Raw genomic sequence first — 27,553 nt, forward strand, 5'->3', positions numbered from 1 at the left:
AAGATTTGAACAAGAAATTGAACAACTTGGATGAGAAAATAAAATCTCAGAGATAAAAAGCTCAGTAAAAAAAAAAAAAACACAGTGGTGGGGCTTGAGAGATGGCTCAGTGGTTAAGAGTACTGACTGCTCTTCCAGAGGATTCGGGTTCAATTCCCAGCACCCACATGGCAGCTCACAACTGTCTGAAGATCCAGTTGCAGGGGATCTGACACCTTCACACCAATGCACATAAAATAAAGTTAAATAAACCATAAAAATATTTTAAAAAACACAATGGACAGAGAAACCATGTCTTGAAAAATAAAACACACAAAAAAACCCTCAATGGAAAGCATCACCAATACACTAAACCAAGAAAAATGGGAGAAAAATGTCCAGGATCTAAAGCATTGCACTCAGCCATAATAAAGAACAAATTAGGTGTTGACAGAGGTTTCTGTCCGCCCAATACCATAGCAGTTCAGTCCCAAATAAATACACAGAGGTCTACATTAATTATAAATGGATTGGCCTATTAGCTCAGGCTTTTTATTATCTCTTATAACTTATATTAGCCCATAATTCTTGTCTGTGTTAGCCACGTGGCTTGGTGCCTTTTTCAGCGAGGCAGTCACATTTGCTTCCTCTGTGTCTGGGTGATGGGTACAGACTGAGTCCTCTTCCCAGTGTTCTCCTGTTCTCCTTGCCCTGCCTCTACTTCCTGCCTGGTTGTTCTGCCTATACTTCCTGCCTGGCCATTAGCCAAGTCAGCGTTTATTTAAAATACAAGTGACAGGGTACAGACCATTGTCCCACAGCAAATAGAAGCTGTAAATTGTCTGAGCTCACACTAGTTGGGAGGCGGTGGTGCATGGCTTTATTCCCAGCACTTGAGAGGCAGAGGCAGGCAGATCTCAGAGAGTTTGAGACCAGCCTAGTCTACACAGCAGTTTCCAGGAGAGCCAGGACTGTCACACAGAAAAAACCCTGTCTTGAAAAACAAAAACAACAACAACAAAAAGAGCCCACACTGATCTTACAGAGGACCCAAGTTCTGTCTGTATAATCCATGTCAGTTAGCTCACAGCAGCCTCTAATTTGAGTAGCCTTGGGGAATCTGATGCTCTCTTCTCTCTCTTTTTTTGAATTTTTTTTTTGTTGTTGTTGTTGCTGCTGTTTGAGACAGGATTTCTCTGTGTAACAGCTCTGGCTGTCCTGGAACTCACTTTTTAGACAAGGCTAGCCTCAAACTCACAGAGATCTACCTGTCTCTGCCTCCTGAGTGCTGGGACTAAATGTGTGTGACATCACTGCCTGGCCTGATCATCTCTTCTAGATTCTATGAACACCCAGACGCATGCACATAATTAAAAATAAAAATAACTCTTTGAAAAAGAATAAGTAATCATTATAACATTTGTCAAGACCTCTGTGGCATGATTATTATATGAAAATTCATGAATTGTCAAGTGGTGATAACACACACCTTTAATCCCAGTACTCAGAAGGGTGTGTGTGTGTGTGTGTGTGTAGTGTAGTGTAGTGCAGTGTTCATGGCCCAGGCTGACTGTGGAGATCAGAAAACAACTTGAGGAAGTCTGTTCTCTCCTACCATGTGGGTCCCAGTGATGGCCCTTACCTACTGAGCCATCTCTCAGGCCTGGAATTCTTATTTAACTTGCTGAAGGTGCCAAAAGCAGAATCACTTGGGTTGTAGATTTTACCTTGAAACTTTTCTGCCCACACCAAAGGAAAAGGTAGAAATGATATGAAATATTGTTTAAAATTTAAAAGACGCTGGGCAGTGGTGGCACAAGCCTTTAATCCCAGGGAGAGGCAGGCGGATCTCTGTGAGTTCGAGGCCAGCCTGGTCTACAAGAGCCAGTACCAGAACAGGCTCCAAAGTTACAGAGAAACCCTCTCTCTCAAAAAAATAAATAAATAATAATAAATAAATAAATAAATGACATGGTTTAGATAATAATTATGTAAACCGTATTTTGCCAAGTGTTTTTCTTGCAAAATTTGAAGAAGCCAGGCATACATAGTGGCACTTGGGAGGCAGAGGCAGGTGGATCACTGAATTCAAAGCCAGCTGGCCTACAGAGGGGTTTCCACGACAGCCAGGACTACACAGAGAAACCCTAGCTCAAAAAAAAAATGAAAGAAAGAAAAATTAAAAAGAACTTTTTATAACTATAGGACTTTATAAGGCAGGAGTGATAAAGGAAAACAAAATTGTGTTTAAAACAAAGTGGTGGGTGCCATAAGTCAATGACTTAAAAAGTCGATTTAATTTCTCTTTTCTCTTAAAACACAAAAGCTATGTCAAGTCCAGTGTTTTTAAAAACGGGTGCCTTTAATGTTTATTCGCAGGGAGATCTCGGGAATTCCTGTTTGTGTGTGCTTAGATACAATATGGAGCCGTAGTTTGTGGGGGGGGGGGGGTCAGTGTTCCCACGGCCCCTTTCCGCTTTCCCAAGGCAGGCATCCAGTCTAGCGGCCAAGCCTTCGAGGCTACTCGTGGCAGCGCACATGCTAGCACCCACCATTGGCCCAGAGGCCGTCTGCAAGGTGCCCGGATGGACACGTTACCCATCAGGCAGTGTGCGCTATTCTAATTTGCTCGTCTGCTCAGCGCAGCTCATTTGGCGCTGGAACTCCGTAGGGCTGCGACCACCGCCGCCGCCGCCGCCGCCCTGTGAGTGGAGGTCACCCCGTGTTTTCACGCTCCTCCCTTTCCGCTCTTCCTCCCCCACCTCGGCCGAGGCCTCTGCCTCCTCCCCGCCTCCTGTCCCCCTCGGCCCCCCTCCTCCGTCTCTTCCTCCTCCTGCTCCGCCTCCTCCGCCTCTTCCTCCTGCTGCTCCCGCTCCTCCTCCTCCTTCTCTGAGCTCCGGACGTCCTGCAGCGTCGTGGGTAAGCCTCCCCGCACCTCCCTGCCTCCGAGGCGAGGGCGGCGGTCGCGGCGCGCTCCGGGGCTGGGGTTCCCATGGCTGTGGAGAGTAGGGACCCCGTGGCGCGATGGCGCGTGGCCCACCATCTTGTTTCGGTCCCGGGGAGGAGAGGGGGGCTTTCGGAAAGGTCGCCGGGGTAACGCGGGGCTGGGGCTGGCCGAGGTGACCGCGAGCGGCCCCCTCCGAGGCGAGGCCTTAACTGTGTGTGTGGGGGGGTGGGGGCCTTAGCGGGCCAGGCCGCGTGGGCCGCGGTCTACGGAGGCCGGGGAGGCCTTAGGGCCTCCGTGCCTTCCTCGCTTTGCTTTCTCGAGAGCCCCTCCGTCTGTTTTGTGTGTGTGTTTGTTGTTTGTTTTATTGGGGTTTTTTTGTATTTGTTTTTTGGGGGTTTTTTTGTATTTCGGATGTCTCTTTCGTACGTTGGAGAGCGACAAGATCCTCCGAGATCCTCCCAGCCGCTGGTCCTGGCCGCCTTGGGAAAGGCTGGTGGGCCAATCCGAACTTTCCAGCCTCGGGCTCCTGAGGCCCTTCGCTTCTGCCCAACCCCTTTCCCTGAACGTCCAGTTTTTCCTAGCCGGTCCCCTTATTCTTCCCAAAGGGACTGCCCTCCTCGGTCACAGAAATCTTGCTCTATTTAGTTATTGTCTAGACTCTGGAGGATAAAAGCCCCGAGGGGAGAGACGTGGACTTAGGCGTGATTTTCCCGTCAGTGAGCTGTGCGGAGGGGCGGGGGGGTATTAGCGATGGATGGGGCAAGCATCTCAATTCGGAGGAGGTAAACCTGCCGCAGACATGGGAGTCCCCTCAATGCACCTCCAGTTTGAATTCCTCTCAGGAAGAAGTCTCAGTGACAAGGGAACCAGTTTTTCCCAAATGCGGGAGATTTTATCCAAGGACCTCTCTTTTGTTTGGAGGATTAGCTCATTTTTATTTTAAATCTGTGAGCTGGAGTTTTTTGCTTTTGTTGGTTGGGGTAGGATTTTGAGTTTTAGTGCCTATTAGTGGCTCTACACCTGTATTCGATACCTAAAAAAATTTTTATTTTTAAACTACACAGTTCTCCGAAGGGTTTGTGAGGTGTCTTGCTTTGGGAGTTACAGTATAAATTCAATCCATCTTATGTTTTTTTTAAAAAAAGCCTATGAAGGTACTGGTTTATTTATAAAATTCAGTTAGATCTGTGTGATTTGCTTTAATATCTGCAAAAGCAATTATAGCATTTGAATGTTTTATTGCTGTCGCTCCTTTACAGGGCAGTGATGTGTTAAAGAACTGCTGCAAAGATGAAGAAATAGCCTCAAACGGTTATGTGGTCCTTAAATAGAACCAGTTATGTTTTTTCTTTTAAATTACATTTATTTGTTTATATTTCTCTTTTTTGGTGTATGTATGTATGTAGGTGTGCGCACACTGCAGTTTGGAGATCAGATGACTACTTGGTAATACGAAGTTCTCTCCTACTGAGTAGGTACCCATGGTGAATCTCTGATTTTGTTTTGGTTGTAAGCCCCCTTACCTGCTGAGCCCATCTCACTGAAACCCCGTTTTATTTTTTTTGTTGTTGTTGTTGTTTGGTTTTTGAGAGGGTTCCACGTAGCTCAGGCTGCCCTTGAACTTGATATGTAACCGAGGCTATCCATGAACTTTTGATTCTGTTGGCTCAACCTCCTAAATAGAGTGATTACAGGTAAGAGCCAACATGCCTGTTCCCTTAGAGCCAGTTCTTGAACATGTGTCTTCTGACTTTCACCTAAGGTTCAATTCATTGAATGATGCCTCACTTTTTATGGGCATCTCAAAGTACCTGAGAAAGATAGGGAAAGAGGGTTTTATGTATACAGTGTTCTGCTTGTAGGCAAAAAGAAGATAGCAGATCACATTATAGATGGTTGTGAGCCACCATGAGGTTGATGGGAATTGATCAGGATCTCTGGAAGAGCAGCTAGTGCTCTTAACCTCTGAGTCATCTTTCCAGCCTGGGTCACCTAAAATTTTTAAGAAGTATTATTCAACTTTTCCTCTCTACATTTTTTCTTTCTTTTTTGTTTTGTTTTGTTTTGTTTTTCAGGACAGGGTTTCTCTGTGTAACAGCCCTGGCTGTCCTGGAACTTACTCTGTAGATCAGGCTGGCTCAAAGTCACAGAGATCCATTTGCCTTTGCCTCCTATGTCCTGGGTGTGAGCAATCATTCCCAGCCCCTCTATACATGTTTTATTTTTTAGATGCATTGGTGTTTTGCCATGGGTATTAGGTCCCCTGGAACTGGAGTTACAAACAGTTGTGAACTGCCATATGGGTGCTAGGAATTGAACCCAGGTCTTCTGGAAGAGCAGTCAATGCTCTTAACCCCGAGACTTTATATTTTTTTTATTTTAGCGTTTGAATAATACTACATCCAAGTATGTTGAAAAATTGAAGAATAGTATTGAAAAAGTTCTGATGATGAAGAGTTCCATACCTCAACTTTTTCTGTTCAACTCCTTCCCTCCGACTGTTAAATTTTCCATTTAGACTGGCCTTTTTAGCCCAGCATTTTACCACTTAGCATTGCTTTTTTTTTTTATTAAGGAAAGGGAGAGGGATATAGCATTCTATGCCTTCCTTTTCTTACGTTTATTTTTCTAGGAGAATATTTAGAACCACACAGAATTTGGGGGGAGTACTAGGGATCAATTTGTGTGTACTAATTATAGCTAAATATTCTTTATGCTTCAGAGAGGACATTAAATCTTACTTCTTGAGCCAGAAAGATGATTTAGCAGCTGCCACCAATTCTGACAGCTTGAGTTCAATCCCAGGCCCCACAACGTATGTAGAAGGAGAGAACTAGCTCCTTCAGGTTGTCTTCTGACCTCCATACATGCTGTGGCATATGCAAACACACACACACACACACAATTTGAAAAATAATTGATTTTTAGTTAGATGTAAGTAATAGTATAGGAAGACTTGATTTACTCAGTGAGTTAAGTAAAAATATACATCTAGACTTTTTAAAAATTCATTCTCTACAAATTAGTTTTTTATTAAAGGGTCTTTGTATTATCTTTAATGGGAAAATTGTCAACACTAAGTACCGTTTGGGTCCAATGGTCCACTTTAATTTTTTTATATATTAAGTTAATTCATCCATAAAGGTAAAAGAGTTGCAGAAACAGCTATTTGATAAAAATTTAGGCATGGTATTCTTTTTTTGTACTTAGAAAAATGAAAAACATCCAGGCATGGTAATACACACCTGTGATCCTGGCAGTTGGGAAGCAAAAGCAGGAGGATCACTGGAAGTTCAAGGCTGGTCTGGTGTATTTTAAAAGTTCAATCCAACCAGGGTTACATAAAAAGGTCCTGTCTCAGAAAGAGAAAGAGGGGCAGTATGAAGGGAAAGAAGAGAGAGAATGAAAATATAAACAAATGCATTTAAGGGGGCTGGAGAGATGGCTCAGAGGTTAAGAGCATTGCCTGCTCTTCCAGAGGTCCTGAGTTCAATTCCCAGCAACCACATGGTGGCTCACAACCATCTGTAATGAGGTCTGGTGCCCTCTTCTGACCTGTAGGCATACACACAGACAGAATATTGTATACATAATAAATAAATAATTTGAAAAAGAAATGCATTTAATTTTTACTGCATTTATTTTAAATGCTTTTAACTTGTTTTTATTAATTATTTTAGTGTGTGGGTGGGTGTATGCACATGTGCTCAGTGTGAGCATGCGTTCTCGAAGAACAACTTGTATAGTTGGTTTTCTCTTTCCATTATGTGGGTTCCAGGGATTGAATTTAGGTAATCAGGCTCTGTGGCAAATGTCTTTGCTCACTGAATCATCTGGTTAGTTCAACTGATGCATTTTAGCAGCTGAGACAATCTGTTTTCTCCTCTCGGTTCTAAGAATCAAGCTCAGGCTCTAGTGCATGCTAAGCAAATGCTCTGTCACTGAGCTACATACCTAGCTTTTGATTTTTCAAGCCAGGCTTTCACTATGTAGCTCAGGATAGTATTGACATCCTATGTATCTTATCCCAGCTGCAAACTCACGATTCTCCCTCTTTTTCCTCTCAAATTCTGGGATTACATTTGAATGTGACCACATCTAGCTATAACTAAGATATTTTTAAACTTTTTTATTTTTAAAGAGAATTTGTAGAGTATATGGTATGTGTATGAGAATTCAAGATATAACTTAAAATTCTTTTTAATGAAGCAGTTCAATTTTTCATTTTAATGTAACACCTGGGGGTTTGTTTGTTTGAGACAGGGTTTCTCTGTAGCTTTGGAGCCTGTCCTGGAACTAGTTCTTGTAGACTAGGCTGGCCTCAAACTCACAGAGATCTACCTGTCTCTGCCTCCTGAGTGTTGGGATTAAAAGTATGTGCCACCACTTCCCGGGCAACACATGGTCTTTTTTAAAGGTCCAAATAAGGCTGCAGGATGTTGCTTATAGAAAAGCACTCGCTTAGCACATGTAAAATCTTAAATTTGATTGCCAACACCACAAAGATAAAAGTCTAAATACCGTAAACAAATTAGATTGTAAACTTCTGAAGAATGGGACTACATTTTATTCTTTATTTTCCTCTAGAGTATAGAAGGTAATGGAAATTTGGTAATGAATTAATCTATGAAGTACTTTAGGTAATTTTCTTTTACTTTTCAGTTAGAAATGATAGAAAAATACATAAGCAAAGTATTTATATGTACTTTATTATAGTAATAATAGCATTCATTTCTAAAGTATAAAGAATAAGTCCTAGTTAAAGATATCGCTTATACTCGAAAAACCAAAAAAAAGTTTTCACTTGCATTGAAATTAAGATTTATTGAAACATGACTAGATAATTGTTTTTATGTAGCATACCTTTTAATTTTTATTTCTAATTCTAAAATTCGTCCTATTTTTCAGGTAGTAATTGCTTAAAATATTCATCAGTTTATTTGTTAAATTTACATTTATTCAGGAATAAGCCAATTTGGGAAAGTATTAGATGATGTGTACATTTGATTGTCCCCATTTAGGGATGTGGTTACAGCTGTGAGAAGCCATGCCTAGTTTACTTTAATTTTTTATTATTATGTATTTGTGTGTGCAGGTTTACATGAGTGGGGGGAGGGAGCCACAGGACAACCTCAGGTGCCATCCTCAAGAATGCTATCCACTTCCTTGAGACATGGTTTCCTCATTGGCCTGGAGGTTACTGACTATGACAGACCATTTGTCCTGCAAGCAACTGTCTTTCTCTGCCTCCTCACTTCTGGAATTGCAAGTGCATACTTTTATGCCCAGCATTCTTATATGGGTTCTAGCAATATCAGACTCAGGTCCCGTGCTTGAAGAGCAAGAACTTTACTACTTAAGCTATTGCCCCATCCTTAAAAAAATTAATGTGGGTGTGGGTGTGTGCTTGTACACATGCCTGCTCAGACATGTGACATGAGGAAGTGAGAGAACCGTTTGTGAGAGTCATTTCTTTCCTGCTATGTGTACTGGTACTCAAATTCAGGTGGTCAGACTTACTGGTAGAGGCATCTTCATCCACTAAGCCTTTTTTTGGGGGGGGTGGGGGCGGTATGAGACAGGGTTTCTCAGTGTAACAGCCCTAGCAATCCTGGAGCTAGCTCTGTAGACCAGGATGACCTCAAACTCACAGAGATCCATCTGCCTCTGCCTCCTGTGTGCTGAGATTAATTAAAGGCATGTGCCGCCGCTCCCACCTGGCAGCCACTAAGCCATCTTGCATACCCTCATTTTTAATTTTTTTTGATACAAGATCTCATGTATCCCAGGCTATCCTATAACTTCACTTACAGTTAGCCAATTGTTATGGAGCACTGTGTTTTCTGGGAATGATGTAGCCATTACCTTCTTGAACTATCAGCAGCTATGATTTCCTGAAGGAGACCTACACAAGATTGGGTCCATTGATTTTTTTTCATAGAATGGGAAATGGGCTTATGATCCCACATCTTTCCCTGAGAATTATAGACAGTTAACAGTTAGTAAAGGAGGGGGCTTATGAAGCCACATCCTTCCCCAAGGATTTATAGGCAATTAAATATTGATGTGATGAGAGACTGTGAGATGGCTCAGTAAGACCAAGCTTGATGGCCTGAGTTCAATCCCTGGGACCTACATGGTAGAAGGAGAGAGTTGACTGGGTGTGGCCCTCACAATTAAGTATAAAACCAAAAATGTTGATGGGAGGTGGGGTTAACAGTTGTCAAGAGGAGGACTCATGAGGCCCTGCCCCTCCTCAAGGAATTATGAACTATTAAAATTTCACAGTCAAGTATGGCAAGAAGAGAGCCTGATGAGGTCTTGCCCCTCCCAGGGTTTTCTAGACAATAATTACTAGGGGAATGAGCTCCAGAGGCCATAGATCTAGCCAAAATTTGTAAATAGTAGGGAACAGGTTCAGGGGCCCCAACCCTCTTCAAGACTTACAGGCAGTCGTTTCTGGGAGAATGCTTCATGCCTATCTCCAGACTGAAAGCTTTTGCATGGGGGGATGGGCCTCAAGAAACCACTTGCTAGGTGAAGAGACTTTTTCTTAAAGTAGTGAAGTTGCTCATGAGCTTGTAAATAACCCCCAGTTTAAAAAAAATCTAGAGGCAGAGGAAGGTGGATCTCTTGAGTTCAAGACCAACTCATTGGGCTGGGACAGTAGGCACCTTTACTCACTGAGCTACCTTTCCAGCCCCTGTTTGTTAAATTTTGTCAGATGTCTCTAAAAGGTAATTTTCTCCTGTCCTTTTAATCTGTTTAATTGCTTTGGTCTTTCACATTAGAGACTTTCCTCAAATTTTTGGTGTTCATTAGTTATTCATATCCATTTTTATTTTTTTCTTTTTAGATTATTTTAAACATGTATTTATTTTATTTTATGAATTTTGCTTACATTTATGTATGGGCACTATATACTTGCCTTGTGCTCTCAGAGATCAAAAGAGGAGGTCAAATCCCCTGAAACTGGAGCTAGAAGTAAGTAGTTGTGAGCCCCAGTGTCACTGGTGGGATATGAACCCTGATCCTCAGCAAGTGTTCTTAACTGCTGAGTCATCTCTCCAGCTATTTCTTTGTTTTATGGTTGTTTTTGTTTTGAGACAGGTCCTTGGCTACCCTGAAATTCACTGAGTAGACCAGGTTTGCCTTGAACTCAGAGATCTGCCTGCCTCTGTCTCCTGAGTGCTGGGACTAAAGGTATACACTACCATGCCTAGCTTATATCCATATGTTAAGAATGTGGCACTGAGTTGGCATGACAGCACACACTTGAAATCTTAACAGTCAGGCTGAGCCAGGCCATTTATGAGTTTGGGGCCAGCCTGAACTACATAATGAGTTCCAGGACAGGTCAGCTCAAATTACATGGAAAATCCCTATCACAGAAACAAAACAACAACATCCCCAAAGGAGTAAGGCACTAAAATGTTTGCTATGAGCTGTGTAATATTTGTAGTACATCCTTTGTTTAATTTCTTGAGATAGGAAATATTTACTCTATCCTGGAATAGAATAAGCTTCTCTTTTTTTCCTTGTTTTCATCCTAGTATCTCATTTTTCTTCTTTACCCTAATATCTCTGAATCTGATGCAGTTTTTTTCCTCCTTCCAATCTAATTGCCTCCTATGCTTGGTTTATAAACACAAGTAGTAGGCTTTTGTCTCAGGTAATAATTATATAATATTCTTTTGGTATGTATAATATCCTAGTCATGTAATATAAACTTAGCTTGATTGGATTTAATTTTAAATTTTTTGGCTACCTGGGGCTAGAGAGATAGCTTAGCAGTTAAGAGCACTGGTTGTTATTCCAGAGGACCCCAGTTTGATTACCAGAACCCACATGGCTGCCAAAGAACTCCAGTTCCAGATGATCTCATGCCCTCTTCTTGCTTCTGGGGGTATCACATGCATGTGGTACACAGACATACATGCAAACAAAACATCTGTATATTTAAAGCAAAAATTACAAAAAGAAAATTTGGGCTACTGTAACTCAACTGCTGTCCCCAATCTTCTAGCTACTTAGCCATTTTTTACTAGCTTTGTTTTGAGACAGGGCTTCATTGTATAGAGCAGACAGGCCTCAGAATAACTCTCTTCTGTTACTTCAACCTCCTGAATGAATGGTAGGTAGGGTTGCAGGGGTATACCACTACACTGAGCGCTTAGTTTAGATATATAAATTGCTTTCTCAATTTATTCTTGCTATGTGTAGCTATTCAGTAATTTCCTTTAAAATTAATAAAACTTATCTTTAATTATCATACTTCCTGATAAAAGTTTTTTTCCTTTTGAAAATATGGGTTTCTCTCCTTTAGGAAATTAGATAATTCAAAAATGGCAGAACTTGTTATGGAATGTGAAGAAGAAGAGTTGGAACCATGGCAGCAGAAAGTAGACGAAATTCAAAATAAAGACGATGATGATGATGAGTTGATCTTTGTTGGAGAGATATCAAGTTCCAAACCAGCCATTTCAAGTAAGCATTTATTTCAGTGAAGTTTCTTATGATAGTTGTTTTATTTTTAGTGCTTGATGTATTTGTTCTGTACAGAGCTTAGATGAAAAGCAATATAGGGCTAGGGAAATGCCTTAGCAGTTACTGTACTTGACATGTGAGCCACAAGCATGAGTACTGGGATTTGGATACCCAGAAGCCATGTAAAATGGCTGCCTTTTGGTAATCCCAAATCTTAGAAAATAGAGACAGGGAGATCCCCGGAGAAAAGTGACTGGCTAGATTGTAGCCTTTTTGGCCAGATCTAGGTTTAATTTTTTGCCTCAGTGAATAGAGTGGAGAAGGATTGAGGAAGACTCCCAGCATCTTGATGCCTTGGGCCTCCCACATGCATATATACCCACATGGTATGACCATGCATGTACACAAACACACAAAGGTTTTTTTTTTAAAAAGGAAAGCACAGTAATGGTCAGAGAGCACTTAAGATGTTTGTGATGACAATGTGGTTTGTAGCACAAATTCTAATTGTTCTTAATAATAAAACCTTGGAGTTAGCTATCAGGGGTAAAAGCTGAAAGATCAGAGAAACAGAGCAGCCACCCACTAGAGTTCCTACCTCTCATCAATGCATCCTCAGACTGCAATGAGCTCCTGTCTCCTCCAGCCTTATAGTCCTCTCTCTGCCCAGACATATCACCCTTATCTCTACATTGCTAGTGCTGGGATTAAAGGCATGGAATCCCAAGTGTTAGGATAACCTTTGTGTGAGCTCTGTTTCTCTTTTAGACTGGATCAATTTCATGTAGCCCAGGGTGGCCTTGAACTAGCAGATCTGTCTGCCTCTGTCTCTGTCTCCTGAGTCCTGGGATTAAAGGTGTGTGTCACCACTGCCTGGCCTCAATAGCTAACTAGTGGCTTGGCTCTGCACTATGATCTTCAGGCTAGCTTTATTAAAACACAAACAAAATATTACTACAGTGGTTAGATATAGTAATGAAGGGGAGAACTTAAAATAGCATGTATAAGAAAAGGGGGAATAATTAAAGTAACTAAGGATTAAGATTACCTGAATGCATTATAGGCCTTATATGATAGAGAGCCAACTTTTAAAATACTTTTGTCACATGTATTTTAGTGCGTGAGTGAGAAAGAGAGAGATGGGAGGGAGGGAGGGAGGGAGAGAGAGAGAGAGAGAGAGAGAGAGAGAGAGAGAGAGAGAGAGAGAGAGAGAGAGAGAGAGACCCCCATGGGTAATGGGGGTAATGGGACAGCCTGGAGAAATGGGTTTCTCTTTTCCCTACCATATGGGTCCTGGGCATCAAACATAGGTCATCAAGCACCTTTAATACTGAGCCATCTCACCAGCCGCTCTAGTTTGTTTGTTTGTGTGGGAGGCTCCTTTTATTGAAAATGGATATTTTTCTTACATAATATTTAGCTTTATTATGTTTTCCCCTCCCTCTACTCCTCCTAGATCTTTCCCACCTCCCCTTCCATCCAGACCCACCCCTTTCTGTCTTTCATTAGAAAACAAATAAGCTTCTAAAGGATAATAATAAAATAAAGTAAGATTTTAAAAAACCCTAACACATCATGATAGGACAACATAAACAGAAGAAAGATTCCCCAAAAGGCATAAGAAACAGATACAGATGTAGAGACCCACTCATTCACATACTTCAGCATCCCACAGAAATACTAAACTGGAAGCTGTAATATATATACAAAGGACCTGTAGGATTAAAAAGAGAGAAGGAAAAATATATACATACATATGAAATAAAATGAAAAAAATAAGATAAATTTTTAAAAAGCTAGAGCCCTGACACAACATTATGAAATACGGAACCTCCAAATATGTGTTGAGTTCATTTTCAGGGATTGCAGCCTAGCCTTAAGAGTAGTTAGTTTCCCCAGTGAGATTCCTTTGGAGAAAACTAAATTTTTATTTACAAGTGGTTATTAAATGGAGAATGCTTCTGGATTAGGGGTGGGAACATGTGTCCACTTCTCCTTAAAGCTCTAGGACTCCATCTGGTGTAGCCATGTGCAGGTCCTGTGCATCATTTCAGTGATTGAGAGGGCCTTGTTCCCTTGGTGTCCTCAATCCCATCCCCATTGGCTCTTACACTCTGCCTCCTCTTCCCAAGGGTTCCCTGAGTCCTGAGGGGAGCGATTTGATGGAGACATCCTGTTTAGGGTTGAGTGTTCCCAAGGTCTTTCATTCTCTGCATGATGTCTGGCTGTGAGTCTCTGTATTTGTTTCCACCTGTTGCAGGAGGAAGCTTCTCTAATGATGGCTGAACAAGGTACTGATCTATGAGTATAGCAGAATATCATTAAGAGTCATTTTATTCTTGTACTTTCTTATGTTTGTTTTGTTTGTTTTAGAATAGTAGTATTTGCTTTTACCATAGGTCCCTGGGCTATCTACTTTCAGGTTCTTTGTCACCCAAGCAGTATCAGATATGGGTTCAATCAGGAATTGTTTGGTTACTCCCACGAGCTCTGTGCCACCACTACCCTAGCATATCTTTCAGGCAGTACCCCATAGTAAATGGAGGGTTTGTGGCTGGATTGGTGTTTATGTTTCTCTTTTGAGAGCATGTAAAGTATGTTCCTGTACCAAAGACATTGTAGGCATGAAGGCTCTATGTAGGCACCAGTTTATCAACTCTAGCTGTGTAGATGTTGTCTTCAGCAGTGGATCCTTGCTGTCAGTTTGTGAAGAGCAACCTGTTGTCTTGGCAACAGCCTGGGTTGTTTGGGGGTTCCCATGGGACCTCTTTGGCCGACAACTCAATTAGATTTAACCCAGCTCCAGTACTGGAAACTTCCATTTGGTGACAAAAGATGCCCAGTTGGGACTCTGTCTCACCCATTATTTGATGATTTTATTTAGATCCTCTTCACTATACGTATTTATTTTAGGAAGCTTCTACTGTATTAGGCTTCCCTACTACTCCTCAAATGGCCCTTGATTTTAGCTCTCTTTCCCCATATTTCCTCCCTCATCTCCTACTTCCCTGCCCATCCCTACTTGATCCTCCCATTCCAGTCCCCCATGCATCCATAATTATTTATTTTATCTTTCATTCCTTATTAGTCTGTGCTCCCACCCCCAGTCACCTATGATATACCTAACCTCTGTGGGTCTATGGATTGTAGCTTCTCAGGTTTATAAGGTCCCATTTAACTATTTGTTGACCTTAGTGCCCATGCCTAACAGTATTCTCTTCAGGAAGTCTTTTCTGTGCCAATGAGTTTAAGGCTATTCTCCATTTTCTCTTCTATAAGGTTCAGTGTGTCTACATTTATTTTGAGGTTTTTGATCCACCTGGAGTTGAGTTTTGTGCAGTGTAATGAGTATACATATATTTGGATTCTTTTATATACAAGTATCCAGTTTGACCATCACTGTTTGTTGAAGTTGCTTTCTTTTTTTCCAGTGTGTATTTCTGGCTTCTTTATAAAAAATCAGATGGTCCATAGTTGTGTGGATTTATATTGGGTCTTTAATTCCATTGATCAACATGTGTGTTTTAGTACCAATACCGTGCTGTTTTTATGACTATATCTCTGTAGTACAACTTGAAATCAGGATGATGATACTGCCAGAAGTTTTTTTTATTGTACAGGATTGTTTTAGCTATCCTGAACTTTTAGTGTTTCCATATGACGCTAAGAATTATCCTCTTAAGATCTTTGAAGAATCGTGTTCGAATTTTGATGGGGATTTCATTGAATCTGTACATTGCTTTTGGTAGCATGGCCATTTTTCCTGTGTTAATCCTGCTGATCCATGAGCATGGAGATCTTGCCTTCTTCAGTTTCTTTCTTCAGTGCCTTAACATGTTTACCGTACAAGTCTTTGATTTGTTTGGCTAGAGTTAACTCCAAGATATTTTATATTATTTGAGGTTATTGTGAAAGGTATTGTTTCCCTGATTTCTTTCTCAGACCGTTTGTTATTTATATATTGGAGGGCTACTGATTTTTTGAGTTAATCTTGTATCCAGCTACTTTGGTGAAGGTGTTTATCAACTATAGGAGTTTACCAGTGGAATTTTATGGTCACTTATATATGCTATTATATCATTTGCAAGTAAAGATGCTTTGACTTTTTTCTTTCTGATTTATATCCCCTTGATCTCTTTTAGTTATCTTATTCTAGCTAAGACTTTAAGTACCATATTGATTGAAGAGGTATGAAGAGAGTGGACAGCCTTGTCTTGTTCCGGATTTTAGTGGAATCGCTTTATGTTTCTCTCTGTTTAAGTTGATGTTGGCTATGGACTTGCTGTAAATTGCCTTTATTATATTTAGGTATGCTTCTTCTATCCATAATCTCTACAGTACTTTTATCATGAAGGGTGTTGGAATTTGCCAAAGGCTTCTTCAGCATCTAACAAGATGATCATGTGGTTTTTGTCTTTCAGTTTGTTTATTTGGTGGATTACATTTATCGATTTGCATGTGTTGAACCATCCCTGCATCTCTGGGATGAAGCATACTTGATCATGGTGGATAATCTTTTTGATGTGTTCTTGGATTTGGTTTGCAAGTATTTTACTGAGAATTTTTGCATTTATGTTTATAAGGGAAATTGGTCTGTAATTTTCTTTGTTGGGTTTTTATGGAGTTTTTTGGTATCAGTAACTGGTGCCTTCTGTTTCTGTTTCATGGACCAATTTGAGGGGTATTGGTGTTAACTCTTTTTTGAAAGTCTTGTAGAATTCTGCACTAGAACTATCTGGGCCCTTGGCTTTTGGGGGAGATACAGGAAGTTGGGAGACTTTTAATTACTGCTTCTATTTTACTAGGGATTATAGATTTGTTTAGGTTATTTATTTGACTTTGGTTTAACTTTTGTAAGTGGTATCTATTAAGAAAATTATCCATTTCTTTTAGATTTTCCAATATTGTGGAATGTAGGTTTTTTTAAAGTATATCCTTATGATTCTTTGGATTAATTCGATGCCTGTTGTTATATCCCCCCTCTTATTTCTAATTTGGTTAATTGAGATATTCTGTCCACATTTTAGTTACTTTGAATAGAGGTTTTCCAATCTTACTGATTTTTCTCTAAGAACTATTTAATTGATTCTGTGCATTTTTTGGTTCTATTTTATTGATTCCAGCCCTCATTTGATTATTTCTTGCCACCTATTCCTTTTGAGTGTAATTTTTTCTTTTTGTTACAGAGCTTTCTAGTGTAGTGGTAAGTGACTAGTACGAACTCTCTGTTTTTTTTAATGTAGGGACTTAGTGCTATGAAATTGTCCTTAGAACTGCTTTCATTATGTCAGAATATATGGCCTGTTTTGGAGAAAGTTCCATGAGGTGCTGAGAACAATTAATATTCTTTTGTGTGTGGGCAAAGTGTTTTGTAAATATCTGTTAGGTCCATTTGGCTTTTAAAGTCAGTTAACTCCAGCATTTTTATGTGTGGTTTTTGTCTGGATGTCCTGTCTGTTGGTCAGGTAGGGTAGTGAAGAAGGAACCACAATTGAGAAAGTACCCACACTAAATTAGCCTATGGACAAGCCTGTGTGGTGCATTTTCTTAACTGATATTTATGTGGGTGGGCCCATCCCATAGGTGATGGTGTCACCCCTGGGTGGTATAAGAAAACAGCAGGCTGAGCAAACCTTGAAGAAACAGCATTTCTCGAAAGCCTCTGTGTCAGTTATTGCCTCCAGGTTCCTGCCCTGTTTGAGTTCCTACCCTGGCTTCCCTCAATGATAAAGTACAAATTGTAAGATGAAATAAATCCTTCCTTCTCTAAGTTGCTTTTGGTCGTGGTGTTTTTTTTTTCAACAGCAGTAGGAACCATAACTTATATATCATTTTCTTGTGATAAGAAATTTTAATCAAATTCTAAAATTCTGAATTTAAAGCTGGGTGGTGATGGCACACACCTTTAATCCCACACTCCAGAGGCAGAGGCAGGTTCATCTCTGGTGAGTTCGAGACCAGCCTGATCTACAGAGCTAGTTCCAGGACAGCTAGGGCTGTTACACAGAAAAACCCTGTCTCAGAAAACCAAAAAATAAAATAAAAAGATAAAATTTTGAATAAGTATGATTCCTCAGTAACCATAAAATTAACTTCATATGGGGACAAGAGATAGCAGTCTGAAATGGTCTAGAGTATCCTGTCATACCCAAATTGACTTCTAGTGTATTTAACCTCTGAAACTAATCAAATACTAAAATCTAGGTTTAACTTAATGTGTTATCTGATAATTTTCCTTTCTGAGCTCAAGTAATGGGATAAGCAAGCCAGTCAGCTGGTCCATAAGGAAACTTCCAGATATCTAGGGATATGGAATGTGGCATGAGGAATGTGCATGGGCTTGATTTTTGACTAACAAGAATTTGAGTCATAAAATCTTATAACCATTAAGGGGAATAAATATGTTTCTACTGTTGGTTGTATATGTCTATTTTAGACAGTTTTCCATAATCTTTATGTGGTTTATCTCAGTAATGAGTTTTTAAATGTTCTTGTAGATATTTTGAATAGATGTAGCCCTGGTTCATCTTCAAAGGGACTAAAGAATTACTCACTCAATCCAGGTACAGTATTACTATACTCTTAATGCCAAAAATTTGTTTAATTTTTTTATTTATGTGTATGTATTTGTGCCTGTGTGAGTTTTTTGTGCACCATGTATGTGCAGGTGCCCATGAAAGGTAGAAGAGGGCATTAAATCCCCTGGAACTGGAATTAACATGTGGTTGTTAAACACCTGATATAGATGCTAGGAAATGAACATGGTCCACTTAATGGCTAAGCCCTTACAATTTTAATTTTAAACTCACCTATTTGACAGAATTGTATACCAATATGTTCATTACATTGTTTTTTGTTTGTTCTTTATGTTTAGCTATTTCTAATATATTCAGACCTGCACATCGACACTACAAAAATCCATTACCTAATCCAGTGGCTGCTTTGCCTAGATTTCATCCTAAATCCAAATCTTCAGAGAATTCTGGTGTTCAGACTGTGTTTAAACCTGTAAGTAATTTTTAACTTCACAGTTAATTCAGAAACACATTGGATAGTATATATCCAGCTTTAATGGAGAATGGTCATAGCTAACTACCATAATTACTCAAAGAAAATGTCATTATCTTTAGGTTTTCTTTTTTGTTTGTTTTTTTCCAGACAGGATCTCACTATGTAGCTCTGACTCTCTGGGAAATCAGTATGTAGACCAGAATGACCTCAAAACAAAGATAGCCACCTGCCTCTACCTGCTGTATGCTGAAATTAAAAAACATGAGCCACCACACTTAGCTTTATTTTTAAGCCAAAATCATTTCATTGTGTTAAAGAACACTATTATGCTGACAATTATATAGCACATTTTGTGATCTTTATATGCAGGTTTTCCCAATATATTAAAGTCACCACTACAAATCCAATAGCTACCTTACCTAGAGTTTTCTGTACTAAAGTCTTGACTATTCCCCTTTGCCCTTTCCAGCCCCAGTAACCTATATTCTACTCCTAGTATTTGACAAAGAGGCCAAAAACACACTGAAGAAAAGACAGCATCTTCAACCAATGGTTCTGGAAAACTGGATGTCCACATATAGAAAATTGAAACTAGACCTATATCTATCACCATGCACACACAAAAAAATAACTCAAAGTGGATCAAAGACCTCAATTTGCAACCTGAAACATAGAAACTGCCAGAAGAAAGCGTAGGCAGTACCCTATGTAATATAGGTATAGGAAAGGACTTGGGACCTCATAAAAATAAAAAGCTTCTGTACAGCTAAAGAAAGAATCAAATAAAGAGGAAACACACAGGAAATCTACTTAAGAGAGTAAACTTAGGTGTTCTTAATTGAGATGATTATTCCAACAAATTGTGACTGTTTATTGTCAAAACCCTTTTCACTAGTTCTTAAACATTTTAGCCAGCATAGTTGTTAATGTGCCTGTAGTCCTAGTACTTTGGGAAGCTGTGGTCAAGAGGATTTTGACTTTAAGACCAGTCTCCTTGGGCTGGAGAGATGGCTCAGCGGTTAAGAGCACTGCCTGCTATTCCAGAGATCCTGAGTTCAATTCCCAGCAACCTCATAGTGGCTCACAACCATTTGTAGTAAGATCTGGTGCCCTCTTCTGGCCTGCAGAACACTATATACATAATGAATAAATAAATCTTAAAAAAAAGAAAGACCAGTCTCCTCATAGTAAGTTCCAGACCAGGCTGGACTACAAAGTGTGACGTGTGACTGTCTCACAAAACAAAATCACCCCCAAATAGAACAATAACAAAAGACTTTTAATAGAAGTAAGAAATAGCAGTGATGTTTAACATTTGGGTGGAAACTGTTGATATGTGCAAATGTAATTTTTACATAATTCTTAGGACATCTTTGTAGGAGTGGCGGGCTGCGTCCTGCTACCCAGATAGCTTTACCCGAAATAATTACACGGAAACTGTATTCATTTAAACACTGCCTGGCCCATTAGTTTCAGCCTCTTTTTTTTGAGACGGTTTCTCTGTGGCTTTGGAGCCTGTCCTGGAACTAGCTCTTATAGACCAGGCTGGTCTCGAACTCACAGAGATCCGCCTGCCTCTGCCTCCCGAGTGCTGGGATTAAAGGCGTGCGCCACCATCGCCCGGCTAGTTTCAGCCTCTTATTGGCTAATTCTCATCTTGCTTTAACCCATATTTAGTAATCTGTGTAGCATCACAAGGTGGTATCTTACCAGGAGAGATCTTAACCTGCATCTGTCTCAGAGAGGAGAGGCATGGCGACTGACCTGAGGCGTCTGCCTGACTCTGATTTCTTTCTCCCACAATTCTGTTCTGTCTACTCCGCCTACCTAATTTTCTGTCCTATCAAAGGGCCAAGGCAGTTTTCTTTATAAACCAATGAAAGTAACACATAGACAGATGACCCTCCTCCATCACATCCCTATGAGGGAGGCTATTCCCAATTTATGGTTGAGGAGACTGAAACTCAGGGAGCCTAAATGATTATCCGAAGGCCGGCTGGTAACCAATAGACATAGGATTTCAATCCATATTAGCCCAGGGGTTTATACACATATCTAATCATACATTTAAGTATATATCACTGCCCGACTGTTTTAGGTAATTTCAGTATCTGTCTCCATATTTCTTATGTCTATGTGTATGTATGCATACCATGTGTGCGTTTTGTACCTACAAAAGTCAGAAAAGGATTCCAGATCCCCTAGAACTAGAATTGTATTCAATTGTAAGCCTTTATGTGGGTCCTGAGACCTGAATCCAGGTTCCCAGCAAGAGCAGCAAGTACTCTTATCCACTGAGACATTATCTCTCCAGTCTCTGTCTTTTTAACTTCCTAACAAACTGATGAGAAAATTTAGTGACAAAGCCAGTTATGGTGGCATATTGCTATACTCAGGAAACTGAGGCAGGAGTATGAAGAAGCCAGTCTGTTCTACGTAGTCCCAGGCTATGCAGGATTATATTAAGAAACTGTTTCATTTCCTCTTTCTCAATTAAAAAAAGTAATATTTAGTAAGAATAGAAAATTCAACTTAATTATCTCAGCTTGAAAGTGTAAGACAAGCAAACAAAATCTTTGTATTTGTATTATGAAAGTTATGTATATGAAAGGTATTACAAACAAGGAAATATATTTTTATATTTTGATTTTTATTTTCTGTAGATAGTATAGTCTGTCATTCATGACCATATTCATACAGATTTGATGCCTATTCCTCATTTTTAACTGGATATTGTATTTAAAATATAGTTCTTTGTCATTCATTGTTTATCATGCTTAAGAGTCTGTCAAACTTATGGAACTATTCCTCTTTTGTTGAACATACAGGTTTTTGTGTTTTGCTTTTATAAATGCTCTGTTAACGTTTTCACTTCCTTAACACAACTTCTTAGAAGTAGAATGATTATATCAAAAAATACGGATTTTGAAAGCCTTTAGTAGATACTGCTAAAACGTTCTTGCCGAGGAATTATACCAAAAATGAAACCTTACCAGTGTTATAACTATTTTTATTTTAACATTTTATTTACACCTAATTTTAATTTTCCAAGGAAATTACAAAAATATTTAATAATGCCAATATGCTTTTCACGCAGTACATGCTCATTTTAGCAGAGGGTAGTAATTACTTTTGTGCTTTCTAATTGATCTTTGTAGTACTAGCATCCAATTCGGTTTACTTTTTTAATAACTAACAAACAAAATAACTTTTAACGTTTTACAGAGTTTTTCAAAGACTTCATCACAAGATGATCCAGGTGGTGCTTCTGTCTTACTGTTAGACTCAGCCAAGGATAAACCATCCTACAGCATACTGAAAAGGAGTACAGAAGGTTTGATTTAGTATTCTTAAAAATCTACAAAAAGAGACTTTGTTAATGTTCATATAGAATTTTTATACAAGGGCTTGAAGATGGCTCAGCAGGTAAAGGTGCTTGCTGCTAAACTTGTAACCTAAGTTAAGGTTCCCTGGAACATACATAGTAAAAGTAGAGAATCGACTCCATGCCGTGTACAGATGCACACTAAATAAGCAAATTAATAAAGATTTAAAAAAGCCAGCAAGATTGCTCAACAAAGGCAATTGCCAAGCTGATCTGAGTTTGATCTTTGAACCCACAAAATAAGATGAGAGAACTAACTCTGGCGGGTTGTCCTCTAACCTCCACAGGTACACTCACATACATACACATACTTCTGAAATCAGTGCCTTCGTGTTATTTTTTGCATATAAGATGGAAATAGAGCTATTATTCCTGAATGCTTTAGATGTGCAATCTTATTTAATGGACTATCTCCTTTATGTTAGTTTAGCGGGTGTGTGCTACTTGAGGTTTTTGGGTTTGGGTTTTTTTTTTTTGTTTGTTTTTTGTTTGTTTGGGTTTTTGGGGGGTTTTTTTGAGACAAGGCTTCTCTGTGTAGCCCTGGCTGTCCTATAATTCACAGGCTGGCTGGTAATTTAGAGATCCACCTACCTCTGCCTCCTGAGTGCTGGGGTTAAAGATTTCACCACCATCCCTGGCTGAGTTTATTCTCATTTAGAACTACCTGTGAGCTATGAAATCTTAATATAGTTTCTGTGAGTCAGAGAAGTCTCCTGATGACTTAAATACTATGTAAAATGTATTTATTATTTGGCATGGCTTTAGTTTATTTTTTGGTAAACTTTCTATATAATGACATGTGAGATAGCTAAACATAATAGAGTGGTATTATAAAATGGCAGAACTAAAGAGATATAATATGCACATGATCAGTACCTAATACATATTCATTGAAGGAACAGTAATTGGACAATTGAAAGAAAATTCATTTAAAAAAATTTTTTTCTGCCTTGACAAAATCTTCATGAACGTAAATAGTATAATTGTAGAAGAATGTTACATAGATAAAAAAGAAATTCTTTATAATGGAATAGAGTAGCTTCTCTATTAGCTAATTTGATATATTTCACTAGAAAGGAACATAATTATCTTTTGAATTTTTATTTACTAATAAGTAGTATATTACATTTATCAAACCAAAGGAAAAGTTTTATAGTATTTGAGTTTCACAATATTTTCTCACTTTGCTAAATACTTCATTTGATATTAACCTATGTTCAGTTAGCAAAATAACCAAGAACCAAAATTGATAGGGAAATAAAATAGTTGTCTTAATTTTGATTTTACTAAGCACATGGTCTTATTCCTAGAACAGATCTCAATTTATGAAGCTTCTAGAAGTAAAGACAGTACTCACTATTTAAAGATCCTCCACTGAGTGTGGTGGCACACGTATGAAATTCCACCACGTGGGAAGTAGAGCCAGGAGGATCAGGAGTTCGAGGGCCAGTCTTAGCTGCTTAGCAAGTTCAAGGTCAGCATGGACTACGTAAGACCCTGTCTCAACAAAGGTTTTTAAACTGTAGAGAAGAGAGCTTTGTCCTGAATATTGAACATTGTTAAAGTTGGATTAAAAGATAAAGGTTTAAACCTCTGTTCTACAGATTTGTATAGGTTTTACCAAGTCACCTAACTTAATCTATGTCACTTTTCTCACATTGATAAAATATTGTTTTATTTATTTGTTTGTTTATTAGTTTTTTGAGATAGGATTTCTCTATAGCTTTGGAGCCTCTCCTTGAATTTGCTCTGTAGATCAGGCTGGCCTCAAATTCCCAGAGATTGCCTGTCTCTGCCTCCCAAATGCTGGGATTAAAGGTGTGTACCACTACTACCTGGCTTTAAAATATTATTTTCTGTTTCTCACATAATACATTCATTTTCTGGACCTAATATGAGCCATTTGTAAATAATGTTATTCATCTTAGGATTTTATTGAGTTTGCAAAATTAAGAAAAGTGAAATCTATTTTATAAACTTTAAATGGTTTATTAAAGTTTATAATAATAACCACAAATAAATGATAACATTTGAAGTCTAGGATGACCATGAAAGCTTAGAGAAAATTAAATTTGAGCTTGAATTTGAAGAAGGGAAATAGGATTTTTTATGAGAATAAGCTTTTTGGTTTTTAGCCAGGCATGGTGGTGGTACATGCCTTTATTCCCAGCACAGCCATACAGATTTCTGTGAGTTCAAGGCCAATGTGGTTTACATAGCAAAGTCCAGGACAGCCAGAACTACAAAGTCAGACTCCATGTCAAAAATTAATTTCAGGGCTGGAGAGATGGCTCAGTGGTTAAGAGCATTGCCTGCTCTTCCAAAGGTCCTGAGTTCAATTCCCAGCAACCACATGGTGGCTCACAACCATCTGTAATGATGCCTGGTGCCCCCTTCTGGCCTGCAGACATACAGAGAGAATATTGTATACATAATAAATAAAAAAAATAGAAAAATTAATTTCAAAAATATTCGTTTTCATCAATTTATTCCTTGACAATTTCACACATGTATGTAATGCATTTGGGCCACACTCATTCCCCCCACCACCACCATTCTTTTCCCACCTCCACCAACTCCCTAGTCCCCATTCCACTTTTTGTTTTTACTTTTCTTGTGTGACCCACTGGATTTAATTAGGGCCTCCTGCTCATTTTTATTTATGTAAATAGGAAGACTTGAAAGTAAGGAATAGCAAAGATCAAAGCAATAAAAATAAATAACATGAAGGATCAGTATTTAAAACTCTTTATCTAAGAGTAATTTTCTTTAATTTAGATAAGGCTGGTGAGATGCCTCAGCAGTTAAGAGCACTTGAGCTCAGTTCCCTGCATTCATGTCATGTCATGCGGCTCACAACCACCTGGAGCTCCAGCTCGAGGAGATCTGACACCTTCTTCTGAGCTCTGTACACATGCATGTAGCATATAATCGCTAAGATGCACAAATACCAGTTCTGAGAGGTCTTGACACCTTCTTGTGGGCTCTGCAGACATGCATGTAGTTTATATTCCCTAAGATGCACAAACACCAGCTCTGAGAGATCTGACACCTCCTCGGCACTGCAGACATATATGTAATGTACATTCACAGAGATGCACAAGCATACATGTGCATAAATAGAATAAAAATAAATCCATCCTTAAAAGCTATATTAAAATGGTCTATTTATTAAATGGTATATTGTATAATATTACCTAGTGCAAAATGCCAACAATTATTGATTATCCAAGTGATACAGGCATCTTAAAGAAACATTAAAGTAACAAAACCAAAGTCAGTCTCGTGCTGGCAGTAATCATTCAGTAGCCATAGTCTCTAATAATGGGAAAAAGAATTCCATCATCTCAAAGAATGAAACATCATAAATTTGACAAGAATACATCTACTGCTTCTGTGAATGTACACTTGAGAGCATTAAACTATGTGTGATTTTACAGCCTTTGTCACAGAATACAATTTATTTTGGATTATCTTATAAAATCACTTTTTCTGGGCCTGTGCCTGTTTCTCAAACAAATGCCATAGATTACCTAATCCTTTGGATGCTAAGACAGTAGTGTTCAAACAAAACTATTTCTCCCAGTTGCAAAAGTCAAATAAAACATAAAAGGAAAGGCTCTGTCAGGAATGCCCATTATGTCTAATTAACTCGGTATAGTAGTTGGAGAACTATAGTTTTTTTTTTTTCATATGAACGACTTAAGCATTTTTGTTTCCATTTTCTACATAAGACAGAAAACTTTGGATAGCTCAAGATTTTTAAAGCAACTATAAAGAATTCTCCTGGATTTTAGAATGAGTAATTTTTTTAAGTTTAAATATCTTTAATCACCAGAACATAAGTTCATTTGTAAGGGCGTAGCTCAGAAAAAGTTATTTACCTTTCTCTTTTCTCTCTTTTTTTTGTTATATTATTGTTGTTATTGTTGCTTTGGGTTTTGTGTGATTTATGCTTTTCTTTTTTTTCTTCACCCTGCTTCCTTTAATGGATAGCTTTATTTGAAAGTATCCTATAGTTTTCTTGCTTAAAGTTTATTTTGTGAATCTGAAATATATATGAAGCTGCTTCCTTGTATAATTTCTGCTTTTTGATTATTTTTTTCCATTTAGGTTAGCTTCAAAGTGTTTTTACTACATTAAAATCTAAGGCCATTTTTATAGCAGTTTAAATAAGTAATATTCTATACTAAAGCATTTATAAATCTTTCCTGCTGTTCAAATCTTTGTAGGTATCGAACAAACTTCGTTAGGATTAAAACATCCTTCCACTTCCAAATTAAACAGTGTTAATCCAAAAAAGCCAAAGACCAATGCAAGTGTTTCTGAAACAAATCCTTCCTCTTCATCATCTTTAAGTAAGTCTCCTTCCGAGGCTTCCTCCCAGGTTGTACTATCAAGTAAGTATGAAATATCATGTAGAAAATTGTATTAGTTAGAAACAAATTTTAATAATTGTGAGATGGATTTTTTTAAAGATTTTTAAGCTTTTTAAAAGATCAATTTTTACTCATAAAAGTCCTCAATTTATTTTAGATGAAAATACCTCATCAATTCAGGCTGAAACTGGAGCACCTTCACTAAGATCTTGTCCAAAGTGCAAGGTTAAGTTCAGTTTTTTGGATCCTTTGAAATGCCACATGAAGGTAAAATAGTGTCAAATTTTGAGTTTTGAAAATGTTTATAAATCCAAGAAATAGTAAGAATAGTAGAGAGTGTTTGTCTACATATTTAAATAAAAACCTTTTATTGTCGTTTTTATATGAATAAAAAATAATTTTCATAATGATAATACAAAATTTAAATTCTTCCCAATCATAAAATTATAAAACTTAAGTTCATCCTACATACACCATAGTATGTGATCGCGTATACTCTATAGTATGTGTGCATTGCTTTTTAATTTTAAATGAAAATTCACAAACCGTAATATTTTATTGACTAAATTGTGCCATTCTTTATACTTCTTATAAAGCAGGCATTTTATTAATCTAAAATATAACTTAAAATTTCCTTCTATTTTATACTTTTTTCCATGTTGTCATATTCATTTCCTATTTTTCAATGAAAATTTTAGTTGTGTGTCTTTAGTTTTCCACAGTTTCCTAATGAAACATTTCTTATGAAATAATAGTTTTAGCTCAATCCATAATAGGATATATACAGTTATTAATGAATTATAGCTTTATATTGGTATTTCAAACTCCTGAACTTAGGTTTTAGATAAAGTTGAAGCTACTAAAGTATGGGATTTAGAGGGATTACTATTAAAATATTTTACCAGATAATATGGTATTCTGTTGTATCTTTCTAAAGATAGTTCATCTTCTCTTTGCCTTCCCCATGTAAATGGTAGTGAGTGAGGAGGCAAGAAAAACAATAAGATAAATAAGATAGGTGACATGGAAAAGAGGGAGAATGCAAAGAAGCATCTTAGGAAAGATTCTGTTTACTGTTCCAAAGAGATTTTTATTAAATCCCGACCCTTGGAGAAAAGTACAAGAGTGAGAATGAATTCCAACATTTCAAATGCAGTATCTATTCTGGGAACAAAACTGATCCTTGATGTTAGTCCCTCTATGTCCCTGAGCATGTAAGAATAGTGAAGCCGGTCTCACATCATCAATACTTTCTTTGATATTTGACAATTCTGTTTTGTATGTCTCTATCTTTTTCTCTGCATGTGTTTCGTAACTTCACTGGCAATTTAAATAAAGTATCCTTTTGCCTTGTTTAATGCATTC

At 38.3% G+C, this 27,553-nt stretch overlaps 1 protein-coding gene across 5 annotated transcripts in view; it reads left to right on the top strand.

Moving 5' to 3' along the window:
• The first annotated feature begins 2,819 nt into the window (after window positions 1-2,819).
• The window catches only part of Znf280c (zinc finger protein 280C), a 55,117-nt gene continuing 30,383 nt past the window's right edge, over window positions 2,820-27,553 (top strand). For 2 of the 5 annotated variants that reach the window (XM_038317048.1, XM_038317047.1), the window contains exons 1-7: window positions 2,918-4,401; window positions 11,253-11,413; window positions 17,911-17,976; window positions 18,288-18,421; window positions 21,650-21,758; window positions 26,042-26,209; window positions 26,346-26,455. In XM_038317048.1, the coding sequence (XP_038172976.1) occupies window positions 4,241-4,401; window positions 11,253-11,413; window positions 17,911-17,976; window positions 18,288-18,421; window positions 21,650-21,758; window positions 26,042-26,209; window positions 26,346-26,455 (909 nt within the window). In that variant the 5' untranslated portion in view covers window positions 2,918-4,240. The other 3 variants (XM_038317049.1, XM_038317050.1, XM_038317051.1) reach the window with 3 other exon arrangements.

This window comes from Arvicola amphibius, chromosome X (assembly GCF_903992535.2).
Source record: "Arvicola amphibius chromosome X, mArvAmp1.2, whole genome shotgun sequence".
Lineage (NCBI taxonomy): Eukaryota > Metazoa > Chordata > Mammalia > Rodentia > Cricetidae > Arvicola > Arvicola amphibius.